The sequence below is a fragment of the Echinops telfairi genome, unplaced genomic scaffold (genome assembly GCF_000313985.2).
Source record: "Echinops telfairi isolate 266 unplaced genomic scaffold, ASM31398v2 ScPeMD7_36;HRSCAF=134, whole genome shotgun sequence".
NCBI lineage: Eukaryota > Metazoa > Chordata > Mammalia > Afrosoricida > Tenrecidae > Echinops > Echinops telfairi.
In genome coordinates, this window is record NW_022103934.1 from 830,047 (window position 1) to 848,472 (window position 18,426).

General features: G+C 57.0%; 1 protein-coding gene across 1 annotated transcript in view; it reads right to left on the reverse strand.

Moving 5' to 3' along the window:
• Positions 1-18,426, reverse strand: part of SMARCA4 (SWI/SNF related, matrix associated, actin dependent regulator of chromatin, subfamily a, member 4) — a 74,681-nt gene that overhangs the window by 17,042 nt on the left and 39,213 nt on the right. Inside the window, exons 18-28 of the mRNA XM_045290289.1 lie at positions 16,395-16,637; positions 14,188-14,301; positions 13,591-13,698; positions 12,522-12,608; positions 11,937-11,983; positions 10,605-10,771; positions 8,500-8,663; positions 5,695-5,922; positions 5,340-5,438; positions 5,037-5,114; positions 3,735-3,953 (exon numbers count right to left, since the gene is read on the reverse strand). Of these exons, the coding sequence (XP_045146224.1) occupies positions 3,735-3,953; positions 5,037-5,114; positions 5,340-5,438; positions 5,695-5,922; positions 8,500-8,663; positions 10,605-10,771; positions 11,937-11,983; positions 12,522-12,608; positions 13,591-13,698; positions 14,188-14,301; positions 16,395-16,637 (1,554 nt within the window). The remainder of the gene's footprint in view (positions 1-3,734; positions 3,954-5,036; positions 5,115-5,339; positions 5,439-5,694; positions 5,923-8,499; positions 8,664-10,604; positions 10,772-11,936; positions 11,984-12,521; positions 12,609-13,590; positions 13,699-14,187; positions 14,302-16,394; positions 16,638-18,426) is intronic.

Sequence of the window (18,426 nt, forward strand, 5' to 3'; positions counted from 1 at the left end):
GCGTGGGGCCTGGACCCAGAGGGCCAGATGAGCGCTGGCACTGAGGTGGGCCCAGGAGGCAGCAGCGAGAAAGACTGCCCAAGCATGATGATGTGTACCAGAAAGGGGCACAAGGGATTCCCTGCATGTGGGGGAGGAGACGTGCTCGGGCCGATGGCACTTTGGGGGCAGAGATCTAGGTACCAATACCACCCTGGAGGGAGAGGGGCAGGCATGGGGGTACAGTGGGTAAATGAAACTCAAACCCCAAACTCAGGGCCTTTCAGTTGACTCCAAATCATAGCGACCCAGCAGGGCTGAGCAGAACTGTCCCCAGGGGTTTCCAAGCTGGGAATCTTTATGAGAAAAGATGTCTCATCTTTTTCCCACCGAGAATGGCTAGTGGGTTTGAACTGCTGACCTTGTGGTTAGCAGCCCAATGCATGCCTCATTAGGCCCCCTGGACTTCTTCAGGGGATGAGCAGTGTCCCCCAAATTAATTCCTGCCTGGATCTCCGAATGTGCTGTTGTTTTGTGAAGGTGCTATGTTACGGACAGAGACAAGGTTATGTTGGGGTTAGCTGGCCGGCCAGGCTCCAGTCAGGTGCAGGGAAGAAGGAGGCCATGCCAAGGGGTAGGTTCAGCCTGGAATTAGGGGCACCAGGAGCTTCGATACAGCCCGACAAAAGCTTCTCCCTAGAGGAGTGGTTCTCAACCTATGGGTCGCGACCCCTTTGGAGGTTGAACAACCCTTTCACAGGGGTGCTCGACTCATTAATAGTAGCAAAATTAACTATGAAATAGCAATGAAAATAATTTTATGGTTGGGGGGGTCACCACCACATGAGGAACTCTATTAGAGGGTCGCGGCCTTGGGAAGGTTGAGAACCACTGCCTTAGAGCCTCATGGGAACCGGGATCTTTGGGAGAAGACAGTCCTGCAGTTTGAGTCACTGAGCCTCTGGACATTTGTCATAGCAGCTTTAAGAAAAGGAACTTGGGGTGCCGGAACCCCCAGGTCACCGTAGATGAGCAATGATGAGCAGCACTCAGATGTGTTGGGATGAGTGGCCCCAGAGGGGCTTCCTCAAACCAGTGCAGTGGGTACTGCCGCCTGTTAAAGGGCTCTGGGTGTGTGTTTCGCAGTCTGTCACAGGCGAAGCATAACGTCGGACTTGTCGCTCATACAGTACCAAAACGGAACCCAAGATGGGTCAGATGGGTATGAGAGGCTCAAGTTACAAAAGTCTTTGAGAAAGGAAGCATAGGAGCAAATCCTCGTGACCTTGAGCTTGGCAACACATTCTTAGCTATGATATAGAAAGCACAAACGACAAAACTAGAGACACTGAACAGCAACACTCACAAGAGCTGAGCTCCAAAGGACACCATCAAGCAAGTGGACGGGCGGAAAATCCCCCAAACTCACCACTATCAAGTCGTTTCTGACTCACAGTGACTGAAACTAATTCTTTACAGAAGTGCATGCCTCACCTTTCTCCACAAAACAGAACACACAGGTAAATAAATATCTGCAAGTCACACATCCAAACAGGGTGATTTAGAAAGAACTCTTGCAACTCAACAATAAAGGCAGTTCTAACCCATTAAAAATCTGAGGAGACATTTCCCGAAAGACGGTCGAATGGCCCATAAGCATGTAGAAGGATGTGCAAGGTCTTCCGTTATCAGGGAAACACAGATCCGAGTTAAATGAGGAACTGTTCCAGCCGGCAGGCCTGCCTGTGGTTAAGGCAATCCTATCCCGAGGGGCTGTCAAGGGCAGAGCAGAGCTGCCCCCTAGAGTTCTTGAGACTGCTGTCCTTACAGAAGCAGACTGCCACGGAGGGCTGATGGGACCCCTGCCAACCCTTGCTAGACCGCTGGAGCACTGCACCCCTGCAGCACCAGGGCTGCTTCTCCGGCCCACTAATGTGTCCATAATGCAGAAGACCGATGGTGAGTGTGGGCGAGGCGGAGAAACTAGAGGTTATTGGTGGGAATGGACAAGACGTGGCCGTCCCACTCCCAGACCTCTGCCCGAGAGAAGTAAAAACGTGTCAGCACAGAGTATGGACACGCATGCTCGGAGCAGCAGGACCTGTCATGGCCCCAAAGTGGAAAGAAGCCAGATGTCCATAATGGACTGACAGGAGGCTGGACCGTCTTTCTGTGGACTGAAGGTCACAGCAAGCTGGTTTGGGGTGGAAACTGGAGGCACCATGAGCCTGAAGGTGACTTAAAGGAGCCAGTCTCAGAGGCCCCACCCTCGAGGAATGAAGGCCCAGGCGAGATGGAACCAGGGAGAGAGGAGAAACAACCTGGCTCTTTGCTTCCGTAAACTGACAGCCCAGAAGTCATGTAGGAGCTGTGGCGATGCAGCGGTCAGCAGTCTGAAATCACCAGCCACTCAGCAGGAGAAAGATAGGTCTTCTATGCCAGTAAAGTCAGTCTCAAAGACCCACAGGGGCAGCTCTCTCCTGTCCTGCAGGGTCGCGGTGACTCAGAAATGAATCTACAGCAGCGGGTTTTTGAGAGGAGCCCCTCGGGAACAGCTCTCCTCTGTGGATCGATGAGTCAGAATCAACTGGATGATTCTCAGACAACACCAGAGGTTCAGGGCTTGGGGGTGGGTGGGGGAGGGAGGCCCCAGGAAATAGGGCCCTGTTAGGGTTGAAGAAATGCTCTACAACTCCATCCAATACAATAATGGCCACTGAATGGCTCACATTAAAAAGATGAATCATAAAAAAATAAAAAGGTGAATTATATGGTGTGCAAATGGCAGCGCAATAATAAAACTGGTGACCCTGTGGGTCGAGCACCTAAAGGTAGACAGCTCAACACCACCAGCCACTCCGAGGGAGAAACAGTAGTCTTGGAACCACATTGGGGCAGTTCTACTCTGTCCTACAGTGCTGCCTGAACACTGTGGGTTTGCTGTGCGTGCACGCGCACACATGCCATGTGTGCCCGTGGTGTGTGTAAAGCTGCTAGAAAACATGGCCAGTGCAGCCAGCCTCTGCTGCAGGTACCTTTGTGTTAACAGGCACCCACTGCCTGGGATGCAGAGCAAGCTGCTCCAATGGGTGCCGCAGGCTGTGTCCCTTTGCCAGGCCCTTTTCTCTGTCCCTCGTGTGTTTGGCTCAAGCAGGCTGAGGACTGGGGCACTGAGTGCGCTGGCCTGAGTTTGGCTCCCAGGCGTGCTTGTGCACAGCTCAGTAGCATGAGCTCACAAGCCTGGAGTACTGGAGCATCAGGGAGGGACACTGGGCAGTCCAGGGGCCTGCAGTTAGCTGAGGGGAACTCCCGGCAGGGCAACAGAGACTAGCTACAGCTCGCCTATTCCTGGGGTGGCACTGAATAGGATATGTTGCTTTAAGGCATTTTATAAAAACGTCAGGGTTGGGTTTGCTTTTGACTAAAATTGTAAACTTTTACTTATTGTGGAAATTCTAAGTAACTTGTTTGCCAATTGCACGCTTGTCGGTGTGTGAAGCAGAGGCCTCCCTGGACAGCTCTCTGGACAAGGGTACACAACCCCATGTGTCCTGCTGTAAGGCTGGGCAGGGAGCTCACTCCTGGAGGGAGGGACACTGGGGAATGAGGTGGCCCTCCCAGAAGGGTTCCTTGACCCCAACACAGAGACTGAATGAAGGATCACTTCTCTCACTGACACACTCCAGCACGGCACTGCGTGAAGACACCAAAGAAGCGCCCCCCCCACCCCCGCAGCTGCAGAGCCCTCCTGGTACCTTGAGCCACTGCTTCTCCGTCAGAGAGTCACTGTAGTCCACCTCCTTGCGGTGGCGGGAGCCACGGCCAAACATCTTCTCCTCCTCCTCCTCACAGGTCAGCCGCTCCACCTCGGCATCGTCCTTGATGATCCACGAGGGCAGCTCGTCCTCCTCCATCAGGCGCGGCTTCCGCTTAGGGTTGCGGGCCTCCTCGCGCCTGCGGTCCAGGTCCATGCGCTAGACGGGCACGAGCGGGCGAGGGCAGAGGGGCGCAACGTTAACATGAGGCCGAGCCAGGGGGCACGGGTGGGGACGAGACACACTTTCCACCTGCGGGGACCACGCTGCCACACCAGGTAAACAGCAGCCTGTGCTCCCAAGGTGGCTGACCTGGCTGTCTGCCAGCCTCCCTCAGACAGGGGTGTGGGGAGAGTGCTGCTCCCTAGGCTGAAGTGAGTGGGAGAGCCGCGAGGTCACACAGGAGGGGCTGCCCACCCGGCGGGGAGAGCAGGGAGGGGCAGTGTGCCCAACCTCGGTCCCAGTTTCCCACCTGGACGGGACAAGGAGCCGGTGTGTGCGCAGGGAGGGGTAGTGTGTCCAACCTCAGTCCCAATTTCATACCTGGACAGAGGCAAGGAGCCGGTGTGTGTGTGCAGGGAGGGACAGTGTGTCCAACCTCAGTCCCAATTTCACACCTGAACAGAGGCAAGGAGCCGGTGTGTGTGTGCAGGGAGGGGCAGTGTGCCCAACCTCGGTCTCAGTTTCACACCTCGGACGGGGCAAGGAGCCGGTGAGAGTGCAGGGAGGGGCAGTGTGCCAGACCTCGGTCCCAGTTTCACACCTCGATGGGGCAAGGAGCCGGTGTGAGTGCAGGGAGGGGCAGTGTGCCAGACCTCGGTCCCAGTTTCACATGTGGACAGAGGCAGGGAGCTGGTGTGAGTGCAGGGAGGGGCAGGGTACCAGACCTCGGTCCCAATTTCACACCTGGACAGGGGCAGGGAGCTGGTATGAGTGCAGGGAGGGGCAGGGTGCCAGACCTCAGTCCCAATTTCACACCTGGACAGGGGCAGGGAGCTGGTGTGTATGCAGGGCCCTCGCTTGGCAGCACCTTGGTCTGCGGCAGCCCTGAGTCCCTCTGAAAGGGAGGATGGGCAGTCGGCGGTTCTGGCAGCCTAAGGGTCACACCACCAAAAGGAGACTGTGCGTTGCACCTTCCCAGTTAGAAGGGTGCATGTGTTTGGAGGGACCGTCAGCCCCGACACAGGCAGGTGGACACCCGAAGCCTGGAAGGCCCCATGCACAGAAGGCCGCCACACTTACCATAAACAGGTCAAACTCCTCTTCGTGCCGGGCAATCATTTGGTTGACGGTTTCGTCATCGGGCACTTCGTCTTCTTCCTACAAGACGTCAGACGTTTAATTTGACTGTGGGGTGCCGGGGTGGGCGGTGGCCGAGCTCGGTGGCGAGCATCGGCGTCCGTGGGAAGGGAGGCTGCGGTCCCGGCCGGGCTGCGGCGGGGGGGACCTGGGCAGCGAGAGCACACACGCACACGCACACGCACGCTCCGTGGGCCGAGAAGCCGAGGATTGAATGGGCATATGGAGACTGCACTACCCTCTCACCTTTAGAGGTGGCTCCTCCAGGTCGGGGTTGACGCCCGCTGGCGGAGGGGCAGTGTGGGCGAAGCTGGCACTGCCGCTGCCCGTGCTGCAGTGTCTGCTCTGTGGATAAATAGAGGACTTCAGTCTCCAGGGCTGTCAATCCGGCATCTTTCACCAGCAGGTCAGGAAAAAAAAAAGCCACTTCAAAGAAAAAACAAGTACTCATCCTCGATCCGTTCAGCCCACACTCCCTTTACTCCAAAGGGATGAAAAAAGAAAAAAATAAGAGTGCAAAAAAGGTACAAAAACAAAAATGAAAGCCGCTCGCTCATGCATCCACCACTCACGCCGGGGAGGGGGCCGGGGCGGCCCTCACCTCGTCCTGCTCCTCGTGCTCCAGGATGGCCTGCAGGAAGGCCCGCCGCTCATGGCTCGAGGACTTCTGGTCGAACATGCCGGCCTGGATCACCTTCTGGTCCACGTTGAGCTTGTACTTGGCGGCGGCCAGGATCTTCTCCTCCACACTGTTGACTGTGCAAAGGCGGAGCACGCGCACCTCGTTCTGCTGCCCGATGCGGTGCGCGCGGTCCTGTGCCTGCAGGTCCTGCGGGAGGACGCAGCTGTCAGTCTTTGCTGTCTGACCCCCCAGTCTAGCCCTTCTGGGGCCAGGAGGAAGCCCAGATCTCAGTGGAGCCTCCGTTTACCCCAGCCAGCCACTGCAAGATGCTCTCGGAGGGGCTGCTGTTTCGGGTACAACCTGGAGCCTGTGCCTGCATCTGCCCACAGGGCTCTAAGCTTTCCTTCAAGAGGGTGTCTCTGCCCCTTACTGGGAGCAGACAGATACGCTGGGAGAAACGGCAGCAGTGCCCATTATAGCAGCATGGGGCCATAGCACAGCCCCCCGCCAGACACCACCGCTTCACTCCCCTTTGAGCCCTGGGACTCACTCTGGGGACAGGACCAGCCCCCTCCCGCGCGACCACTATGCTCATGAAACTGCACTGGCCTTTGAGGACCCAGTCCAGTAGTAGGTGCAGCGTACATGGGGCTCTTGCCGCAGGGGGCCATGGCTACTGGTGCCACGGCCATCACCACCTGCAGCACACAACGGACCCCACCCCAACATCGAACCTAGGCTCCAACAGAATTCTGAACTTGAGGTCCTGCCCAAAGGGGACGCAAAGGCAGGCTCTGGTGGATGCAGGCGTGCCTTGGGGTGGGAAGGGCAGCCTCCCCCATCACTGCCCTAGTCAAGGAGCAGGGTAAGGAGACAGATCTGGGCAAGGGTCCAAGCCTGTGCTGAGCACTGATGCTGGCCAAGCTAGGTCCCTCACCCTGGGGAGACAAACTTGGACATCCTCTGAGGCCTCCCTGGCCTCCCAAAGTTGACCACAGAACCACCAGACAACCAGCAATGCCAAGTGAAGGCAGAAACCAGCAGAAACACGCACATGGCTGCCAGAAGTCAGCAAGTCCCAGCACACGAAGGACAAGCACAATGGAGCCAACACACGCGCCGGGCTCAGTGGAGCTGTAGGGAAACGCGGGCTGGATGCACGTCAGCATGTGCTGAGCCCTGTGCTGAATGACACTGGTCAGTTGCACAGCCAACAGCACATGACCTCACTCACATGTAAGAGGCAACCATGTAGAAAGCAAACGCTATAGGTGGGAAGGAGATGGGGTGACCTGGTTTGGGGGAGCAACGCGCACTGGCGGTGCCGTGGTTCTAGCGCTTGGTCGTGAAGCACAAGGTCAGCGGCTGGATTCCAGCCAGCAGCTCAGTGGCAAACAGCTGTGGCAGTGCTGCTCTGTCCTAGAGGGTCACCGGGCACTGGGGTCAATTCAAGCCCGTGGGCTCGAGTTACTGTGGACAGGGGTGGGAGGGTCTGGAAAGAGAGTAAAAGAAAGGTGCACTGCCTGGAGGAGGGTTGCACACGTCAACGCTGGGCCAGCTAGTGTGGGGTTGGGTATGTTTCCATGTGTAAAAACTAAGGAAACGACGTCAAAAGGACCCAGGTCAGGAGACCTGTCAGAATCCTTGCTCAAGTGTGCCAGCTATCAACCTGGCATCCGCCTCAGGGGCAGGGAGTCACTACTGGGGATGCCCAGTCAGCTGTCAATGGGGCACTCCTAATGTCAGGGGACAGTTCACAGCTGATGCCAGGCCTGGGGCCAGAGAGAAAGGAAGTGGGGGGAGGAGCCGCGCTTGTGTGGAACACAGAGCCCCGTGTGCACACGCAGACAGACACCCAGGTGAGACCGGGACTCGGGACCTTCTTTCAGCTATACTGCTATGACCACTGTTAAAAAAGATTCCTTTGGAAAGGGATCGAGAGAGCCCTGGAGACAAGGCCCGTTACCAGCCTTCGGGTCTGGAATTAAACTCAAGCCAAGGAACAGCTTCTAGCCAAACACAGAGATGTCTGTAGGGGGAAAATACTGGGGAGGTCCACACACCTGCAACAGATCCACCCTGAGACTGACGGGGCAGCCACTGGCCAAGATCAAATTCAGAAGGCAGGACGGGTTAGGACAGGAGGAGGAATGAACTTGTGAGAGACAGGGAGGAAGTGTGAAGAGTGATGTCACATACAGGGATGATAACCCAACAGCTGGAAACAAAATGTGTGTGAACCACTGAATGGCAAACAGATGGGCTCTGTGAGCTTTCACTCAAATCATCACAACAACAACAATAAAGAAGACATCCTTTTGTAACAAAACAGAAGGGAAGTTAACTGCTCCCTTAAAAACGGTCACGACAACGAGGAGCATGGTGGTACCAGGGCTAAGCGCTCGGCTGTCCACTGAAGACTTCCTGGGAGATAGCTCTGGCCGCCGGCTTCAGGAAAGGTGAGCTTGGAAATCAGTGGGACAGTCCTATTCGTTTTTTCGGTTAGGAATCACCTTAGCAATAGCAAAGCTACGGAAGGAGGGCCAGTGAGCTAAAGCAGCCTGTCCTCAACCAGCTGGTGTGGAGCCCTGAGCATGGCACCGCCAGTAACACAGGCAGCAGCGGGCGGGCACTTGGGTATGGACACAGACCAGGCCTGGAGGGCTGTGCCCCCAACACATGGTGGCTGTAACCAGCTGATGGATCACGTGATTCTCAGGAACTGCAAGGTTCTTCTGGAAAGGGTGGAAAACTGAGTGCTGCTCCCAGGGCGCCCGCCTTTACCTGGTGGGGGTTCCAGTCACTGTCGAAAATGATCACAGTGTCGGCTGACTGGAGGTTCAGGCCCAGCCCCCCGGCCCGGGTGCTGAGCAGGAAGATGAAGTACTCGGAGCCGGGCTCATTGAAGGTCTTTAGTAGCATGCCCCGGTCCTCCGCCTTTGTAGTTCCTGCCGTGCCCAGGGAGAGAGGAGTCAGTACGTGACCTGGAACTGCCATGGTGGCGAGGAGACACTCCGCTGCCATGGAGACATGCTGGCTGGGCCCGAAGTCCGGCAGGTGCATGGCCAGGTTGACTGTACATTGTAGGCCACCCCACCTCCCTGGCACTCGGGGCCGAACAGCAGAGCTCCAGGCCAGGAGACACTGGTACTCATGCCCAGGACACAGTGGCCATCCATCATTGCTGCTACTGCCACTACTCTCCTGAAAACGTGTCCCGAAGTCTGTCCAGCTCTGTTCCCGGGGACAGCGGCTGAGGCTGTGGAGCTCAGCGTCCCTCCCGAAGGAGGTGAGGAGCCGCCGTGAGAAAAAAACGACCACCTTCAAATGAGTGCAGGCCGCTTCCTCAGGCACAACAGGACCATGCATAGCACTGAATAGTGGATGCTCGTCTGACACCTAGAAACTCTGAGGGGGTGTGTGCTGGGGGGAGGGGGGGACTGGCCTTCAGGGACACTTGCCAAAGGGACAACTGAGCACCTGGCTAGCAGTCAGCTCAGACCACAATGCCCCTACCAAGTGTAGGAATTACTGTGAGTGATTAAGTGACAAAGGCTTCCAAGGTGCTACTCACCCCAGGACCTGGTGGGTCAGCACTGCTGTCCCCATAGCCAGCTCTACCACTGAGCCCAGAAGCTGGGCCTGCTCCTTCACCTGCCCACTGCGGAGGGGGAGAAGCCAGAGGGGGCCCTCAACTCCTCAGCACTCTGTCCTGGGAGGTGGGCCAGTTGCCACATGAGGCTCTGGGGCTGTGGTGGATCACTGCGAACAGACCCTGTCCTCACGCACTCATAGTGAAGAGAGGGAAAACTAGGCAGACAGACAACAGCGTAGGGGGCAGGACACGCATTCCCAAATGCCAGCTCTCCTCCAAGGGGAGAGGCAGGGACAGAGGAAGGGAACACTGGCGGCCCAGTGTCTACAGAAGGTGTGAAGCAGCTGGAACATGGGCAGGGAAGGGGCCAGGCCCGGGTGGGAGGCCTTAGTGGGTGGGGGTGGGGGGGTGTTAGACAGGGTTCTATGGTGCTCACATCTGTGGCAGAGACACGTGGTTAGTGGTTAGTGTCCTCACAGCCACCTTCCACAGGTGGGTAGAAAACAACCCGCTGACCTTTATTGACCCAGCAGTTCCCAAGCTCATTTTTCTAGAAGCCTAGCACATTCTCCCCCATAGGCAAAGAAGGGCCTCTAGTCATGGGCTCAAAGCAATTTGTTTGGCATCTCACACAGTCCCTTCCTTTCCAGGGCCCTGATTTACGGGGGAGAGGGAGACAGACGGGGTCAACACTCCCTGAGGGAGCACGGAGCACAGCCTGGACTGAGGAGCTAGCTCTCTGGGGTCCTCTGTGTCCGCCCTGCAGCTTCTGCTTCCCAGTCTGCTCCACAGGGGCTCTCAATGCCCACAGGGCACGTACAGCTAAGCCCCACTGCAGCTCCTGGCTGCTGACACTGGCCAGCCAGCCTCTGACCTCAGCAGGAAAGACCAGTGGTCTTTCTGCCAGGACACCAAACATGTGGAGGGACATCTAAAATGGGACCAATGTAAAGAGAAAGGAGCTGAGAGCTAAGAGAACCATTGTGCCCCCCCAACCCCTCCCCCAGTCCCCATCATTGTGCTCCTAGATAAAGCTGTGCCTGAAGCAGGCACAATCCTCATTCCAGCTGTGGGAAGTAGATGTCCTTACATCAACTGGAGCTTTGCCAGTCACCTGGGCCATGGGCATCTCTCCGCACTAGCCACGGTGCCTCTAGGGGGCCCCTTCCAGCTGAGAGCCTTCAGTGCTCAGTGTGCAGCCATGCCCACACCCACTGGGTACTGGGGGTCCATGGGCCTCACCCTGACAACCCCTCCCCCACCCCCGCGCAAATCTGCCACAGGTCACACTCACCATCGAGCCGGAGGTACTTGAAACCTCGATATGCAAAGTAGTCCTCCATGATGGTCATGAGGGAGGTCATCTGACAGAACAGCAGCACCTTGTGGTTGGTCGCCCGCAGTTTGGGAAGAATCCTATCCAGAAGCTCAAATTTCCCTGAGGCTCGGTATAGGTCCAACCTGGTGAAGGAAGGGGTGGGGAGAACAATTTTATAGCCTAGTCTTGGGATGGACAGATGGACACAGAGACAGAGACAGACACACACACGCACACACACACACAGCCTCCCCCCATTGTCTCCAGGTGGACCAGTGGCCCACAAGGGGTGCTCTGTGCAGATCCACGTGAAGCCTCAGCGATGCAAACCCCCCGCAGGAGCCACCCCAGTCAAGCGCACCTCTCCACGGGGCCACGTAATGACCATTCCGTAAGGGCCGGGTGAGAGGAAGGAAGCTCTGAGGAACTGCCGGGGCAGGGGCAGGGGCAGGGGCAGGGGCAGGGGCAGGGTCTGTCCTCTCCTCATTAAGGAGCCTGTGGGGAGCAAAGGCTGCCGCTGGCGCCCCCGCATGTCAGTGCAGGGCCACTGCAACCGAACATCCTCTCCAGTCGACACCTCGGAGGCCGGGAGATGGAGTGGCACTGGTGACTTGAGCCCAGGTCTGGGACGCCATCACGTGAGCAGTATTAACAAACACGTCTGAAGAACCTTTCTTTCAAAGACTCTGAACTTGGAAGTGGTCTGAGACTCTGGGGAAAGGCCGTGGCTTTAGTGGAAAGAATGCTGCCAGCAAAGCTGTACACAAGGCTGCCAATCTAGAGGGCAGCCACCCAACATCAGAGGCCCAAGCAAGGCCTGGGGGTGCTATTGGACCGTTAACTGCAAGGTCGGAAATTCAAACCCACAAGTGGCTCCTCAAGCGGAAAAGAGACTGTCTGCCCTGGTGAAGATTGAGTCTCGGGAACTTCATACAGCGTCACTATGAGTCGGAAACTACTAGATGCCAGTGGGTTTGGGTTTGGGTGGAAGAGGCCTGGGCTGCACTCAACAAGACAGGCTGTGAGAAGCCTCAAGGGGGCGGGACGAGGCTGTCTGGTGTCCACGTTAATGTGCAGAGCTCCTCCTCCCCCTGCTGGGGGCCCGGAGGCCAGGGTGCCGCAGGAATTCTGCCTCTCCAAGTTATGAGGGGTAGGTGGGTTCAACCCCATTGGGGATTTTTAAGCTCTTCTTTTAGTTTCTGTATTTCCTAACCATTAGTGACATAAACACGAACAGCACAACAAAGCCAGCTGATGACCGTAGACACCGCCACCGCCCCTATTCCCCTCAGAGGGGCCATGTCTCACCCCTGGACGATGCCTCCAGTAAAGCCCAAGTGCTCGGAAAAGGACTCCTGCAACAAAGGAGAGATGGGTCAGCGCCGGGGCAGAGGCAGGCCTTGGCCACACAGCTGGCGCATCTGCTGACAGGATGGAAACCCCAGGCTAGCACATGACATTGACCACCAGCTTGCTGCAGGACCACTACCTTGGGGTCGCCCAGTAAACGAGGGGAGTCATGAGGGGCAATTCCAACCCTCAGATGAATGCAGGTCTGCATGAGGAGACCATCCCCTCTGAGTTGGGCAGGGATCAATCTCAGCCAGAGGTGTGGATGCTGGTGTCCTTTGCAGAAGCTTCACTAAGGGGCAGGGCTACACTCAGTGCGCAGGCTCAGGACCCCACTATGCCACGTAGCGGGAGGAGCTAGTGCCTCAAAAAGCTGACTCAGCTCCAGCCAGTGGGCGAGAAAACTTCTCCCAGGAGCCTCTGTTTGGGAGCCCGGCTGAAAGGGAGGGAGCTTCTGACAGGCCAGGTTCTTAACCACAGGGCGAGCATCAACAGAGAGACAGGGAAGCTGAGCCCCAGCAGGCCAGGCTGTGGCTGCCTCACCTCGATGTGCTGGAACATGTACGGGTGGTTGCAGATCTTCCGCAGCTGCATGATGGTGTTCATCAAGGTCTTGGTGCCCCCTTTGCCCTGCCGAGGCAGGAGAGAGGGTCTGTCAGGATTTGTCCTTTGGAGTGGGGGGTGAAGGGAGGGAAGCAGCAGGATGGGGGCGGGGAGGAAGGGCTGCCGTGGCAGAGCCATCAGGTGACAGGAGGTGACTGTTGAGAACCTCCAAAGCTCGGAGCTCATCTTGGGGGGCACAAGTGGGGGGGACAGTGGGACAAAAACAGGACTGGGGAGGAGCTGAAGCCAGGCCACAGTCGTGGAAGTGCCAGCTGTGTCTCAAGCATCGTGGCAAAGGCTGCAGGGTGTTGCAGTGGCCTGGAGGCCACCCAGTAAATGCACTGCTAGGATTCTTCAGGGAGGGGCTGCGGGGGTTCCCAGAAGGAGAGCACTCCCACTTCTGGTGAGAGGGGTGCTGGGCAGCCAGCCCCCAAAGGCAGCAGCCTGCCTGTCCCCCTATCCTCTCCACTGTAAGCCCTGCTCCAATCTAGCTTAATAACAAGAAGACAGAGGAGCTGAGGGGCAGCGCTGTGGAGGCAGCTCGTTCACAGCAGGGAAGGTGGGCTCCCTTTAACACCCACTCTCACCATGACTCAAGCCCCTGCCAGAGGTGGCGTTTTAAAAGTCAACAAGAGGCTACTAGACAGCAGCTCAATCGAAGGGTCTGGGGAGACCACAGGGGCCCCCAATGGGTCACTAACGCCTGCTCTGCAGCTGCACCCACTGGCCCTGCCAACCCAGATATGCTGACAACCACAGCTGTTACAATGTCCCTGGGATCCCAACGAGGAGCCCTGGTGGATAAGCAACTGAGTGCTAACTGAAAGGCCACAAGTGCTTGGCGGTAAGACACGGCGGTCTGCTCCCCACAGACCCAGCCTGGGGACACCCGAGGGCAGGTCTACTCTGTCCAGTAACGTCCTGGGAGTTGGAACCAACTTGGTGGCCATGGTTATTTGGGAGTCTCAATCCAAAGGGCAACAGCCACCCAAGTGCCAGGAACACGCACCTTCTTATCTTTCTCAGATCCGTCAGTCAGGAGCACCCCTTTGGCCTGCATGTGCCGGTAGAGGACACGCTGCAGCGCAGACATGTCACACTTGATGACGTATTCCACCTACGGACCAGATGGTCACTGTCAATGGGCTGAAATCACCACAGGTTAGCTCCTAGCTGGCCATGACCCTGGGGTGTACACTCTGATGGGGGCACCAGGGACAGCGAGGAGAGATGGGCTGGGACAAGTCCTCAGGGCAGAGAAAGGCAGCTTGGGTAGGGTGGCTTGCCAGGAAACAGGGCAGGGACTAAAGGCATGGCTGTGGCCAGGGGCTCCAGGTGCTGCCCAGGGAATGAGGGACAGCCCCTGCCAGCCACGGTGGGGGCTGGCTGATGGCTAGACGGCAGCAGTCACAAGAACCCAGAGCTGTCCTGGTGGGCCTGAGCCGCCAGCTCCTCCTGACACAGTTGGGCAAGACCTGTATAGGCTTTTGACCCTCCGTCCACACACAGGTTGGGTGAGAGTCCCCACCTGCTAGCTGAGCCCACTCCAGAGGGCTGAGGCCCGGGCCCAGGCCGAGGCAGGAAGGCCCTGCAGCTCTTCCCTTACCTTTTCCGGCAACTGGGCCTCCACCTCCTTCTTGAGCCGCCGGAGGAGGAAGGGCCGCAGCACTTTGTGGAGACGACGGATGATCAGAATGGTCTCCTCTTCATTCAGGTCCACCTGCCATGCCCACCAGACACACAAACCAACATGTCACTGTCAGGGAGGCGACCCCACCTAGTCGTGAGCAGGAGGGGTGGACCACCCAGATCACTGCGTTGAGACTTAGTTCAGGCTCTAAGGCCCTAGGATATGAGGGGGCCCTGGGAAATCAGTTCTGTGAGAAACAGACAATGCTGGGACCCACAGGGATCTATAGGGGTGTGGGGCTCAAGGTCACGGAGCCTCATGGACCGCATGTCCAACCCACAAGACCCACGCATGCACAGCAGCTCATGTCCCCACACGAAGAAACCTTAGCTCTATGGCTCTGCCACAGTACCCACTAACGTGAGACCACATGAGACGCAGTGGCTCCGCTTTGCTAAAGCAGGAGTCTGTTAGGGCTGCCCAGGGGGCCTGGACTCATTGCCCTTTCACAGCCCGGGGTCAGGCACTGAAAGAAACACTGCTTCCAGGGCGCCCACCCCTGCTCAGGAAGGAATTTAAGTCAACAGCAACAAAGTGAGGAAAAGACAGGCCATGCCTGAACTTCCTTCACCCCAGTCGTTTCTCTTTCTCTCGGTCCCTAGCTTTTGATTGGGTGACAGTTCATATGGCAAACTGACTTTCCATGCAACCGTTCACGTGGTTTTCCGTGGGTGTGTGACTGACAGCAATTCCCACAATGCAACAGTACTCTCTACTTCCTTCCAGTTTCCCATTTCCATTGGTCCCCTTTCCTGTCCCTGCCAACCTCGGGGGGTTGTTGCTCTCGGGGATGGCTCACAGCAACCCTGGAGGACAGGGTACAGATAACCCTTGGGGTGCAGAGACCACCATCGCTCAGCACTTAACCCACAGTGGCATCGGGGCTCATGAGAGTGCACATCTCCCTGGTGTTTTTGTGTACCTTGTGGACCCATCTCCTGTCTGGCTGTGAGCTGAGTCACCGCGGTGAGCTTGGTTCTGGGCTGTTTCCGGGGCTCTCAGTTTCGCTCTGCCCCTGCTAATCACTAGGCGGAGGGAGCTTTGACTTAACTCTCAACCCAAAGACACCTGAGCGTCTGCTCCCAGTTCTACTGAAAGGATAGGGACCTCACCGATGCTGTGGCTCCCTGCCCCATCACCATGCACATGGTGTGGTCCTAGCTCTAAGGATACCCTGTGAAGTGGGCCCTAGTGGGCAGGGAGCTGCCCCATGCCTGTCCACTGAGAGAAACCACCTCAGCCCACATGCAGGTCTGGGCCCTAAGACTCAGGGCTTCAATGTGGGTGTGGAGGAGCCTGGGCAGCTAAGTGCTCAGACTGATGCGCCCTTGAAGCTACAGAGACATCAAGACCCAGAGGCCTACCACGCTTAGACACAAAGCCAAACAAACACAAGCACTCTCATCAGGGACACAGGAGCATAATGGGGGCCAGAACTCAAATTCTTCCCAGGTCCAGACTTGGCGGACCGGCTGGGACTGGAGGGCACCCTGAGACTATCACCCCAAGAGACAGACAAATTAAACCTTGAACCAAAACCATCTTGTGAAGCCATCTTTGAGCTAAGTGGCAGGCAGGCCCGTAAAACATACAGTATCACCCATGAGCACCTCCACGTGACCTAATCGTCAGCACTGACTCAAGGGGCAGAGGGGTCAGTAAAAGGCCATTCCTGGGAAAGGAACAACCAGAACGGACATCATGAGGAAGCTGATGCCCTGTGACAGATGTAGCCCACGCTACTGAACAGATCGCATGGAACTGTTACAAGGAAACCTGACTTGTTATGTAAACTTTCACCCAAAACCTCGTGAGATACCTTCATTAAAAAAAGAAACGCTGCTTTCTTTCATGAAACCTCCCAAGCCCCTGGCTGTCGTGGGGTGACCCTACTCTCTCCAGGCGCCAGACAGGCCGTTGTCCCCCAGCTGCCTCCTGCACCTGCCGCTCAACTGTTGTTCCTCACACCTGGCAGCTCTTCCAGCTCCAGAAGCCCCTTCTCCAAAAGATGAAGACGTGGCAACTTCCACCACTGTACCCCAGAACCATGCATGTGAGCACAGCTCCCTCTGGGATGCCTCATTTAGGTCCCGGGCCCTCTGCCCTGGCCGGCACACACGCACCTTCTCTCCAGTCATGGCAAAGGGGGCGTTGAACCACTGCTCGAAGGTGCTGCAGCTCTTGAAGATGGTGGGCAGCAGGAAGTTGAGCAACGCCCAGAGCTCGGGGAGCTTGTTCTGCAGTGGTGTGCCCGTCAGCAGCAGGCGGCGGGGGGCCACGTAATGCGTGTTGAGGACCTGGGTCAGCTTGCAGTGGTGGTTCTTCATGCGGTGGCCTTCGTCAACAATCATGTACTTCCAGCGGATCTGCAGCCATGAGTAGGAAGGTCAGGGCAGGAGAGGCCAAGGGGCGGCCCTCCAGCTCTGAGGGAGAAAGATGCCCTTAGAGACACCGGCTATAGACTGGACACAGAGATGCATCACCAACCATTAGCCAAATAGGAACCCCATGTGGAGGTGGTAGCGTGATGGCAGCCCCATCTGTCAAGGGCACCTAAGTGGACACACTGGCAATGACATAGAGCTGTGACACAGTTAGGCAGGTAAAGCAAAGATGTGGGAGGTTTGGGGCAAGGCTATCCCAGTACCACCAGCACCATCAAGCCAATGCTTACGTGGGGCGAGCCCAGGTGTGTCGGAGAACTGTGCTCGTGTTTCATGGCTGTGACTTTGGGAAGCAAGTCACCAGCCCATCCTTCTAGGCACCTCTGGTGGATTTCAAGAGTCAGTCGAGTCAGTTAATGAAGACTTATCCACCTGTGCCACCCAGTGGCTCCAGTCTCATAGCCAGCATAGAAAATGTCCTAGTCACTTGCTTCGCTGACTAGAGTCCGTTGGGAAGGAGGGCCGGGGGGCTCGGCCTGGCACAGCAGGGAGCTCCTGTAAAGCCCCAATGCCAGTACACTCGCCCTCCACACTCCAGAGAGCCCGTGGTTGGCCGTGTGTGTGTGTCTGGTGTCTGGTGAGGGTATCCCCATAGACTACACACGAATGTGGGTGTGAATCTGGCTTAGGATCTGCTGTGTGGCTACAACAGCCTGGCAAGGGCTTAGTATGACCACTCACGTCTCCCTGCTGAGGGCACCCACAGAGCCCATGCGGTAACCGTCGACCACAGGGGCCCCGCTGTAGAGTCATGGTGACAGAGCTGTTGCTGGAATTGCACAAGGCTGACAGGGTGACCGCAGATGTGCTCTTGGACTATGCCTGCTCCAGGTCTCAGTTTTATCCCTGGGCCCCTTCCACCACCAAGCTGACTCTGTGCCAGAGAGTCCCGCAGGGTGCAGGGAACGGCCCCCGGGGTTGCTGGACTGGGATCTTTATGAACCCAGTAGAGGAGTGGTGGGTTTGCACCACCAACCTTGCTGTTAGCAGTTGAGTACTGAGCCCTGTGAGGATGCCCTCCCTCCTCAGCAGGGTCTCGGGATGCGTTCAGGACCTGCGCTGCCAATGCCTCCACAGTCCCTGGCATCCCTCTCACTGGAGCATTAGTGGCTAGGTGAGCCTCACCGTCTCGCATGCCAGGCAATGAGCCAAGACTACTGTCTCTGCTTTGTCTCTGCTTCTGCATCATGGTTTGTGCGCAGCTCACGGAAGGGGGGCAGGGGCTGCTTAACCAGACAGACTGATCTCACAATGACACCTCACGGGGCGTTCCTCCAGTGTCAGGCCCCTTGTGCTCCCCCAATGTAAACTGCAAAGCTCCTGGGCTTGCTTCTTTAGGTGGCCTGCGGTAATGGCACAGCCGCAGAGGACAGTCAAGGCCACGTGAGACAGGTGATGATCAGAGAGACCGAGTCAAGGCCAGCATGGACACGAGTGCCTCTGACCAGCAAGGGTCTTTCCCACACAGCAACTGCGCTTTGACACACGTGGGGGCACATGAGAGGGCTTAAAGATGCCTTGTACACGATGGGTATCGTGACATGCGCATGCCAATCACAGCCAATGAGGCCCATGGGCAGCACCAAAGACTCAAGCCTGGCTGACAACCAAAAGACTGGTGGTTCAAGCCCACCCAAGCCCCACAGAGGAAACAGGCATGGCCATCTGCGTCTGTGACAAGGACAGCCGAGAAAACCCTGCAGAGATAACA